General features: G+C 31.5%; 2 protein-coding genes across 3 annotated transcripts; one reads left to right on the forward strand and one right to left on the reverse strand.

The window, feature by feature from the left end:
• Positions 1-2,520: 2,520 nt before the first annotated feature.
• On the forward strand, positions 2,521-7,352 carry LOC108324293 (inositol-tetrakisphosphate 1-kinase 3). Of its 2 annotated transcripts, XM_017557205.2 has the most exons (11): positions 2,863-2,922; positions 4,242-4,323; positions 4,476-4,508; positions 4,719-4,785; positions 5,155-5,275; positions 5,516-5,614; positions 5,849-5,968; positions 6,064-6,240; positions 6,649-6,704; positions 6,797-6,881; positions 7,026-7,352. In XM_017557205.2, the coding sequence occupies exons 3-11, from the start codon at positions 4,495-4,497 to the stop codon at positions 7,115-7,117; spliced, it is 831 nt and encodes a 276-aa protein (XP_017412694.1). In that variant the 5' UTR covers positions 2,863-2,922; positions 4,242-4,323; positions 4,476-4,494; the 3' UTR covers positions 7,118-7,352. The 2 variants fall into 2 exon arrangements, with proteins under 2 accessions (XP_017412693.1, XP_017412694.1); XM_017557204.2 differs by lacking the exon at positions 4,719-4,785 and having other exon boundaries at positions 2,521-2,922.
• A 1,346-nt stretch (positions 7,353-8,698) lies between these two features.
• On the reverse strand, positions 8,699-9,785 carry LOC108324294 (agamous-like MADS-box protein AGL62). The gene has a single exon (XM_017557206.2). It carries the CDS (start codon positions 9,626-9,628, stop codon positions 8,885-8,887), a length of 744 nt encoding a protein of 247 aa, XP_017412695.1. The 5' UTR covers positions 9,629-9,785; the 3' UTR covers positions 8,699-8,884.
• Positions 9,786-12,148: the final 2,363 nt, after the last annotated feature.

The raw sequence follows: 12,148 nt of genomic DNA on the forward strand, positions 1-12,148 counted from the left end.
TACGACAATTAATTTTGATAGTTAAGCAAAATATAAAAAATACACACATATTTATTTACTTATTTTTGTATATTATAACAACTTTTGAAAGAAAATATCGTCTTTGTCTAAACTATAATAACTAATAACTATTGCACGGCAGAAACTATATAAAAAGTTGCTTTTTAAAACATAATTATTTTATCATGATTTCGAATAAAAAAATAATTTGTATATTTACGATAATAGTGTTACAGATTTTAATTATATAAAATAAAAATGTATTTTACACATGCTATATATAATTTTAAGTTTGACCAAACTAAACATTCACAACTATTTATGATATGTTTTATTCTTTCTAAGAAACAAATACAGTTCTAAAAAAGACAAAGATAACAAATCTAACATAAAAAAGTTATTAAAAAAGTAAAATAAAAAATACAAAGTCAAACTATCAGGCAAATTATTCTTTCGTATCAGTGAAAAGAAATTTAAACCATTAAATATGAATAAGGTATATACCCTCAGCTTATACCATATTGATACGTTAATGAATGGATCTTAACACTAATATTATTATATCTTTTTACATTGTTGTCTAATTATATATTACTAAATATAATATATTTAGTTATTTACGATATATTTTTTAAAATTATAATTATTATCTTTTATTAATTCATAATCTAAACCTTTTTATGCTAACAAATAACACTCCTTATTCTCCAATTTACATGCTGAAGACAGTTTGTTTCAATCTAAAAAAATTATTTTATAAAATATTGATCATGTTTCCACTGATTTTTGCACTTGTGATATGTGTTCTTTATTTCTCCCTATAAAAGTCTTATAAGTTAATTAAACTCTTAAAATACAAGTTAACATAAAAAAATAATAATTATAAACTATGAGAAATGAGTTTGTGACCAAATACGTATCACATTCGAAAGCCTTGAGTTATGTTTTTTTTAATCAAATCTGAATTTATTTAGTTTTGAAATTATGAATATGTTTTTATTTTTTAATATAATTATCCAAAAACTAAATCATAAACATAACTTATTTTAAAGATGAAGTCATGAAAGCACACAACTGATAATATTGAAATTGTATGGATTAAAGATGATTTTTGTGAAGATTAAAATTAATTAAACCTAAAATAATGTCGTCATATAAAATTAATAGGTTAAACGGTTTTTGCTAAAACAGTTATTACTAAAGTCATATTAATTACATTGAAGTCCTCTTTGTTGTTAATACTTCAGTCTAAAATAATGAATTTATAGTATATATGACTTGAGGATTGTCTAAAATATTTTATATAAAAGTTATATTTTATCTTCACGACTTCCTTTTCCACAGTTTTATATTTTTTATTTTAACATATAAAAGTTGTTGTTTTAACTTATCACTTTTTTCTTTTCATTATTCTTATATCTTTTAAAATTTAAGTTTTCATGTTTTTTAAATTTGTATATAAACATATAATTTATTTTTATATTGTTTATTAATAATGTAATTAACGATTTTTTCTAAATTGTTTAATCTTTTCTTAAATTCTTATAGAGTCACATTTTTTTTGTATTCTTTATTTTGAAATATTAGGTAATAATAAGTTAAGTAATATATAAAATTATTCATCATATTATTAAAAAAATCTGAAATTAGAATTTATATTATTAAAATTATATAATAACAGTTTTTGAATGATTTCATTAATAAATTAAAATTAAAGGTCCATATATTTATTTTTATAAGAAAATTGTAAATATAATTTCAAAAATAAAATAATCTCAAAATTTTAAAAATAAAAAAAATATTTTAATTTTAAAGATAAAAGAAATAAAAAAAATATTTTTAATTCATATATTAAATTATCTATGGCTGTAGTGGGTTATTTAATGTTTGGTGATGAGGCTGAAAACCAATTAATTAAATTATTAAAAATTAATTTCCAATTTTGGAATAATTAGAATGCTATTCATGATCTCATTTTAATTTAAGAATTTGTATATCTTTTATACTCCTCTTAAATATTGCAAAAATTGACAAATTATACTTATTAAGAACCTATACTTACACCACAAAAATGGACAAAATATTTCTTAAGAATACATGGCTAATAATTCACATATAATTAATCATGTATGATTTAAATCTCATGAACTATTAGAAGTATGATATTTTGTAGAAATGTATAAAAGAAAAATAATATAAATATTAATATGTTTTTAGAACCATGAATTAGAAACTTGTCTTTTTGGTTTTACTATCAATTCCCAATCTAACGGTTTTCCGATTATGAAATGAGATCTGAGACCGTTTAGTTAGGGAAAACCGTACTCTTGTATGCAAAATTTTAATTTTTTGACTCAAAATAAAATAGGCCATCCAAAAAATTAAACTAATTAAAAAATAGAAAAAAACAACAAAAGAAGAAGAGCGCAGAGGAAGACCTTCTACAAGGATTGACAACATCATATACCACACTATTGTACTATTATATATATATATATATATATATATATATATATATTATTCTCATTCCATTCACTTCTTCCACAATTACATCCAAACCCAATCTTCTTCTTCTGCAAAACTCAATATTCCTCTTCTCCCAAATCATCACACATTCCTCTACATCCCTTCTCTACCCTCTTAAACACTTTTCTTCCCTGTTTCTCCATGCGCGGATTGGAAAATCCGAGATTGAGAATCTAACGGCGCCAAAATTGAAGCAGAGGAGGGCAAAATATTTGATCTTGGAATCGAGGGGTGTGCAACGATGAGACTAAACGGAGAAATCTCAAGCGGGGAAGACGAAAAGGAGAAGCAACCGGGAACATCAACGTTTTCGGGGCAGAAAGTGGTGGTTGGGTACGCCTTAACGTTGAAGAAGAAAAAGAGCTTTCTGCAGCCAAGTTTCACTGGCCTTGCACGGTAGCTATTCCTCCTTCATCTGCATGCATATTCATTTTTACTTTTCAATTTCCCTAAACAAAGGGACTTCATTCATCCATTATTTATTTATTTATTTATTTATTTATTTATTCATTTGGGTTTTATTGTTTTCATCATTTTACTTGTTTAGCGTAAAAGCAGCTTTTGCTTGCAGTGGTGGGGTTCACAGCCATACCTTGTGTCCTTGTCTGTGTAGTAGTATGTAATGGTGGAGCAATTTTTGCACCATGCCTAATGGCTATCACTTTCGTGACTCGAACCCTTGGCAACTGTGTTTTTATTTTTCCTTTTTTGTTGTTTCTTAAATTATATTAAAGGTACCGATTTTGCTTATGCATATCTGCTATGTGTTGTGCTTTTCTCGATTCTAATTTAAATTGGAATATTCCAACATTTATGCCCTACTTTCCTTCAATTTGTCCACATGGACAACCCAAGGTCAAATCTTGGTACATGGTTTTGAATTCTTAATTTGAATTAATTCACTTTGCTTGCTTCTCTGGAATGTTAGATTTACATTATTGTCCACTAATGTTGCAGTATGTTGTCTGTTCACTGACAAGACTGCTGCCAACTGGGCATTAGAATTAGAGGAAATCGGATTACGTCAGTATGGCCTATATATATATATATATATATATATATATATATATATATATATATATATATATATATATATATATTACTCCATTCAATATTATTCTTATTTTTATGGATTAAATTGAATTTTTATTCGTTTCCTAAGTTCTGTAAAAGTTAAGACATAAAAAAAAAGTTTAAAGATTATTATTTTTCATATAATTTAAAATAGAGGTAATCTTAAACTATATCAGTGAAGTTCAGCTACATTATGAATGATTTAATGATTTTTTTTCTGAGAAGTTTTACGGTACAAAATGGAAAGTTCATCAATATTAAGTAGAAAACCTTTCCCATCATTATTTGCTTGAAATTGGTTGTTATAATTCAATGATTTGATCGATATCACATTTCATATAAAGCTATTTAACGGACCAATATTGTTATTTCCTATTCTAGTCTAAACCAATCTCTCCTTAAAAGTATATATACAGGAAACATATAAATTATGAGTTTGAGGGCATGATAAGATTAATCTTGCTTAGATAGTCAGGATTAGTTTGAGGTAATACATATTTTGACCATTTGCGTGTGGTATATGTATTGTTACGATGAAACATATTTGGTTGGCAGTATCTCTGAATAAAATTGCTAACAAAATCCTCTGCTACTCTCTTGAGACTCTTAATAGTGATGTGTAAAAATGTCGTACGATGCAGGAACAAGGGGATAATCTTTGTTGCTGTTGATCTAAAGAAGCCACTACCAGAACAAGGTCCTTTTGACATTATCTTGCATAAGGTTTGTGACAGTTCTTTCAGCATTTTATGAATAGTGACGTTTGAAGTTCTTCATATGTGTCGATTTGTTCAATAACAGGCTATTAGCATTTTAAGTTTTGCTACTGTTTCCTATGCTCTATTGTAAAATGACTGGGTATTTGTTTTTTCCAGTTATCAGGGGAGGAGTGGCATGATATTATTGAGGTTAGTGAACTCCTGACACTTCTACCCACTTGCACATTGTGATAGCAATCTTGCACAGCTTTATTGTTTTTCTATACGCACATTTGTGACATTGCATGAATATCGTTAGTATCCTTAGTCCGGGAATTAAGCATGAGGTGGCGGTGATGGACTGGACAACCAAATCTTTTGGATTCTTAAAAGCTTATTATTGTCTGACAAAATTTGCAGAGTTCATGCTCTCCTCATCATGAATCATGATCAGATAGTTGAAATCAGTCCCCAAGTGTTCAAACAAGTGAGGATTTACTTTTGTGATTAATCTAAATAATTTGGTTAGGCATGGCTGGAGTTTGTTGCCCAAAGAATGAATTATTATCTCTATCTATCTGCTATTTGGTTCTTTGTTTCTTAGTTGAAAATGTTGTTTCTTTAATACTTTTGCTAGTGACTACTACCGTACTATGACATAGAAATCAAATTTCTTATATAGGTTACAAGCCAATACTGCTACACACCAAATGCATTCATTTCGTAGGAAAGTTTTATCTTTTGCTTCTTCAGTCTTCTAGCTGATAATATTATTTCATGATTTCTGAATAGTCTGTAAAGTTTGTATCGATGGAGCTAATTCGATCTTTGTTCTTCTTCCTTTTTAATTTTGAAGGATTATAGGCAAAAACATCCCGAAGTAACTGTCCTTGATCCTCCAGATGCAATTCGACACTTGCACAATCGCCAATCCATGCTGCAAGATGTGGTGGATCTGAACTTATCCGATTGTCATGGTAACTCTCATCTGAAAGTTTCAGAATAGTACATAAATCTTAATCAGAAGTACTAGAATCATCACAATGTAGCATGCATCTTGGTCTGGTGTTGAACTACTCTGTTTTATTTTATTTTTGCAATGTAAGAAATTATTGGCTTTTCGATTTTTCAAGCTGATTCTGTGTTTTATGTATGGTAAACTAGGTTTTTGCCCTACCATTATCTGCATCTACGCATTAACTACTGTTGTTTTTCAGGCAAGGTTTCCATTCCACGTCAGTTGGTTATCACAAAAGAGAAAGACCCGTCTAGTATCCCTTATGAAGTCACTAAAGCTGGGATGAAGTTGCCATTAGGTATGTGTCTTTGTTTAATCTTCTTTTTCTATCTTTATTTCTTGGGATACATCTAACTTACTATTTTAACTATATGATGGGCATGCATTCGGTCAATCTCTACCAGAATATGTCAATGGAAGTTGAAGAACCTTGTTTTTACCTATGGATATTCTGTTATAAAGTTGTTTTACGACCTGAAATTGACTGAGGCATGGTGTCTTAAAAATATTACCTTTTTTTTTGTATTTTCAGTTGCAAAACCGCTAGTTGTGGATGGCACTGCGAAGTCACATGAACTATTTCTTGCTTATGACGAATTCTCTTTATCAGAGCTTGAACCTCCACTAGTTCTACAGGAGTTTGTCAATCATGGTCTGTGAATTGAACCATAGACTGCTATTTTTCTGTTCAATTTGCACTGTTACCTAATCTCTATTTTTTTTTTTGTTTGGGGATTGACAATACAGGTGGCCTTCTTTTTAAGATTTACATTGTCGGGGAAACCATAAAGGTTGTGAGGCGTTTCTCTCTTCCTAATATCAGTAAGCGTGAGCTATCAAAAGTTGCAGGTGTATTCCGTTTCCCAAGAGTTTCATCTGCAGCAGCTTCTGCAGATGATGCTGATCTAGATCCTGATATCGCAGGTAAGGCTTAAAAAACTACCCTTCGTCCATCATCACCAAAAAAGGTGTTGCATTTTTTTTAAAAGCAATACTATTACCCTTTTTATTTTCTCTTTTCATTTTTTCTATTTCAGTTGTATGTCAAAGGTGTGCTAGTTATGGACTATTGTTTTGTCTTTTACGTTCCACATGATAAGGACGTGTCCTTACTAAAGCTTTGCAAAATGGTTGATACAATTAGATAGTGTATATTGACCATTAGAGAGTGTATCCCATTGTGCAGCAACCACTGACACTTTCTCCTCCATATTTGAAGAGGCTTTTATATTTGTCTGGTGATTGTTTGTGTGAGTTACTACATGCATCTAAGTGCTTTGACGCGATGGCTGGAGCTAGTGTCTCATTTCTTCTGTGATATTTTTGTTCCAGAACATCCCCCGACACCTTTATTGGAGAGGCTTGCGAGAGAGCTCCGTCACAGATTGGTACTGTTGTAATTTCTTATTTTCTTCCTTTTGCAGTCACTTTTCATTTCCAGATGATATATACTTAAACGAAACTGATTTATCATCTCTAGGGACTCCACTTGTTCAACATAGATATGATTAGAGAATATGGAACCAAGGATGTGTTTTACGTAATCGACATCAACTACTTTCCTGGCAAGTATCTCTGGCCACACACATTCTGTGTAAAAAACATGTGACACTTTGTCATGTGTCGATTGTTTCATCCAAATTTGTCTATTCTTTTTTGACATGTCATGTTAATGATAACTGTGATTTTTACGATTTTATGCACTTCAGGGTATGGGAAAATGCCAGGTTATGAGCACGTATTTACAGATTTTCTACTTAGCCTAACGCAGAGCAAGTTTAAGAAGAAACTTACGACTTAAACTGGAGGAAGTTAGTAAGATCCACTTAGCAGCCTGTTCTTGCTGGTGGCTTTCATAAAACTTTATGCAAGCGGCTTTTGAATGCCAATGAGCCACCAAAATATTGAAAAAATGTTGAAATATATAGATTTCTCAATAATCAGCGAAAATTGCTTTTATTGTTATGTATTTGCTTATCCAAGTTAATGTAAATTTTGGTGATGCCAAATTGCTGAAGGTCCGAATTTTCTATTTTTATTCTTCTGGATAAGATAAAATACACCCAAATTTGAACGACGTTATTTTTCCTGTAATTTCATGACCATGCGAATAGCCAATAAAAAATAAATAAATGATTTATTTAATTCATTTATAACTTAAGTAGTTTCGTGTTGGTGAAATTATTTTAAAATTAGTTTTAAATTTAATTACTACAGCATCAAAAAATCATTCTAATATTAATCTACTAATAAAAAAATATGCATTAAATTTTTTATTGGAAAAATAATTCATATATTAGAAGAGAAGATAGTTTTGTAGGAATACTAACTTAATATTAGTTTATAAAATGAGTTTTGAAAGTGTACTAACATTTTAATAAAACTTACGTTATAGTATTTTCATTGTATATATAATACACAAACACGTACGTGGGTTCTTGATTTCTTGCAAGTCAAGATTTTAAATATAGTACATAACTCATCTAAATAATCAAGTCTAAATAAAAAAAATGAATTTATTTATTTAACTTAACATACGTCTAATTAAAAATTCGAGTTGGAATAATTTACTAAAAGCTTGACCCATTCTATATGGAACCATGTGGTGTTAATATAAGATATTCAGATATAATTTTTCACATAGATAACCAAATTCACGAACATCAGTTGTCACTTTTTATTTCTCACTGCCTGCCTGCTTTATTTATATTAAAACAAAATGTATATACTAAAATAAATTGGATTATTATTAATAGATAATGATACTTGTACAAATATACATGAACTTTAACTTTTGTAGATGGTTCCGAAAAGAATTTTATTCCGTTTATCGTATGATCTAAAACATGGGCTTTTATTTAATAAGATTAATTGAATAATTGAGATGTACGTAAGTTGAATAATACACTATTAAGAAATGAAATTAGTGTAAAACATGGATATTTTATATTCATATATTTGTGTGATACACGAGGTAAGTGCTTCATCATGCTGGTGCTCGAAGGTTGCCCGGCAATGGGAGCGATGCATTCAGGGCTTCAAGCCCATAGGCTAGTAATTATTGGGCCTAGTCTGATCCAATAACTAGCAGATTGAGGCTTTACTCTTTGCTCGCCACATGTTCCCCAGCACCTCCAAAATTTTGAAATGTCAAGATTACCTTTTGTCATTTTGTATCACACAGCAGCAATTGCAGCGCATGATTTTCCGTTTCAGAAACTCCATTCGTTTTCTGTCGTGGAAGATTCCTCGAATTATGTATTTTACGAGAAAGCAGATTCTGGAAGTTTAAAATTTTATTTGTGATTATTTTGGATGACACTGTTACAGTGGGTTTATCTTTTTCGTTTTTATAACTTTTGTAACACATGAAGGGAAGAAATTGTAATAGAACATGGCATTGATGATGATGGTTGAGGACATGTCTGAAATATCCGAACCCCAACGAATAATAACCATGTCACAGCCATGGAATTAACTAGCTAAGCCCGAGCTACACCGAAATAAAAATAACACGAAGTTTTTAACATGAAAGAGCAGCGTTATATGTGTGGATTCATCGAAAGGATCAAAAGAAAGCACCAGAGGGTCCTGGTCCAGGTGCATATCCTCCCATTTCCATGTGATTAAACCCTTGCTGGCCTAAGATGCTCCCATCAGGAAACATGAAGTTCTGAAGCATGGGTGGCTGAATCAGCGGTTGGGGGAACATCGGAGAAGGGTGTGGGTAATGCAGCAGATTGGAAGAGGAAGGAGCCCCGGGAAAAAACTGACGACCCTGGTTTGTTGCAGTCTCAAGCATGGCCCTGTCAGCAAGATGCGTAACCAGTTTCTTCAGCTCCTCCAACGCCGCCTTGTACTGCTCCATCTGGGCCAGGCTCATTTTCTCGATGGGCTGGGCCCACCATAGCTGGGCCTGTGATTCCTTCTTAATGCGGTTCAGCTCCTCCCCGTGCTGCCTCCCCTCCTCCAATTGGGCGTTGATCTGAGTGAGCTGCGCGTTGAGGTCACGCACGTTGGCCAGGCGCTGAGCCTCGATGAACTGCATGGTGCCCATGTCCTGCGACGGGGCCCGCGCGAGATAGCGGTCAATGACGGCGTCGACGTTAGGGTGACCGAAGGAGAAGACCTTCTCTCCGGGGGAGAACACAACGAGTGCAACGTCGGCAGCACAGAGGGTGCAAAGCTCACTGGCTTTCTTGAAGAGCCCGGTCCGGCGTTTGGAGAAGGTGACTTGGAGGTTGCTCTCGTTGCTCATTTTCTTCATCTCGATCTTCTGACGGCCACGGCTTTTCTTTGTATCCGAAGACATGGTGGTGAAGAGAAAAATAAGAAAAAATAATTAAGAAAAAGGTTATAGCTAGGCTTAGGGTATGATGCCGCTGTGGAGAATGTTACCCTATACGGCTCATACAGATGTTGCAGAGTGAAGGGGTGACTTTATACACATCTTGTCTGACACAACTGGTTTTCTTAGCATTCAAGGGGTTTCTGGATTGGGAGATTCTCAAAATCCCCTTTGCATGGCGGATATGGCAGGAAATTCAATGTACAAAAAAGGCACTCTTATTCAGAGTCTTTTTCTTCCAATAAGACTTTCCAGTGTGATGCCAGGTTCATGAACAATGAAAGTGAGTGATAATTTCACAGTATATTTTTTGGTCTAGAAAGCATGAATTCTTTGGGAAGACAATTTTAAGGGACAAAATTCTCTCTCCAAATATTTAATATAATTGCATATCTATCCACCCAAATTCCTACCATTTCTTCAATCTTACAAATTACATCCACTCCTATTGCATATTTATCATCCAAACTTCCCACCACTTGTTAAAGTGAAACAATCTCGCACCAATCAAAAGATATCATTAATTAATATTTTATCATTGAAAAATATAACTTTTTAAATAATTTTGTTAGGGACATAAAAGAAAGTATTACTCATTCCAAAATTGAAAAAACTTTCCTAAAAACATATCTTTCGTTTTTAAATATGCTTGCTTTTTGTTACTTTATTTTTTTAAATATAAAAGTTGCTCAGCTCTTATAAAAATAATATTGAACGAATATTATAGCTCCAAATATATAATTTGGTCCTTCCACGGTAATTATCTCAATAGCACCCTTTTTGAAAAGATATAAACAAATAAATTCGGATGTGCTTATTTCTATTATACATAATACGATTTATAGACAACTTTAATACTGTACTGTTATCTCATTTGAATAGTATAACTTTCCTACACACAACTAACTGTTGGACACTTGACAGAAAACACATCCTAATCTGATTTATTTATCTCCAATATTGGATAGCTATTATTCACTTCTATATATCCTCCTATATATATAATGTTAAAATATAAATTCTGAGTTAACAATCTATTAAAATAATAAACACACTTTTCTGTTATAACTTTAGATAAAAAAGTTCTTAACTTGTTTTTCACTTACGTATATCATAGTATTACATAACATTTATACTTAATATCATAGTAGTAGTCATTCATAAAATTAATTGCTATTTACATTGCACTTGAAATAATAATGGACCTTATTCATTTATATTTCAAATTTAATAAAGAAATCAATTTCCTCGCTTTCAGTAATAAATATATTACCGGTCAATGGTTACCTTAACACACTTTACTTCAGAATGTTAATTAAGCCTTCTTAAATTAAAAAATAACTATAACAAAAATAAACATCTATATATAACTTTTAGGTGCATCAGTATTTAATTTTATTAACACCTTGCATTATAATGCCTTATATAAAAAATTCCTAACCCCTAACGCCATTAATAGGTACAAAATAAATTAAAAAGCTTACCTTCTTATTTATTTAATTTTTTTAAATATAATAAATTGAAGTCGTCATATAAGATGTGATTTTTATTTTTTTTATTTTTTATAAAAATAGTAAGTAATCATAAGATTTCTACAGTAATATTTTAAGGTGTGGTGCATGCAGGGCTTCTATGCACCCATTAAATCTTCTGCAACGTCAAAGGCACTAAAAATGCTAACAGTGAATGAGGAGCACACGGAAGAACCTTAATACACCTTTCATAGATGAAAGTACCATGCAACTCCATTACCCAAACGATGACATATTTTACCCTCTAAATGCACTGTGACTATATATTTAGTCAAGCCCTAATTTGAAATCTCCATTTCTGACGCACTCCCTTCCTTTATCCTTTACTTCTTCTCATTCATCTGCACATTACACCTCTTGTTTACATCATGCCTTCACTGCGCTTCCCCTTTCTTTATGCTTCCCTTTTGAACTACTCATTGAGACAAGCCAACATGTTGTGACGCGAGTCCAACACCATGATTCTAAGAGAAGAAGGCATTGAAAGTGGGTGCACTAATGTCTGGTTCACCGCAACATATTTTTTTCCCTATTATTATGTTTTGTATGATGCATGTTCACACATCCACCCCTGATTTGGTGAAGAAGAGGATTAGAACTTTAGAGTTGCACATGGAAGAAGAAGAATAGGAAAAAATATTTTGAATTAAGGTGTTCTAAAAGTATTTATAGATAAAAAATACCTTTAAAAGTTAGAGTTGTCAAAAATGGGTTAAAACTCTTGAATGAACCCGGCTACCACGAGTTCGAGCTGGGTTCAATAAAATTAGAAATTTCAATATGAGCCAAAAATAGACTTAGTTCATTAAGAACTTAGCTCACTCGGGTTAAACTCATGGTAAGTCGAATTGGTTAGTTCATCAATCCATACATAAAAAAAAGACAACCCACCTCATTCATAACTTAATTGTCTAGCCCAAAATACAAGCAAAATTTTTTATTTTTTATAATT

The sequence above is a fragment of the Vigna angularis genome, chromosome 3, assembly GCF_016808095.1.
Source record: "Vigna angularis cultivar LongXiaoDou No.4 chromosome 3, ASM1680809v1, whole genome shotgun sequence".
Classification (NCBI taxonomy): domain Eukaryota; kingdom Viridiplantae; phylum Streptophyta; class Magnoliopsida; order Fabales; family Fabaceae; genus Vigna; species Vigna angularis.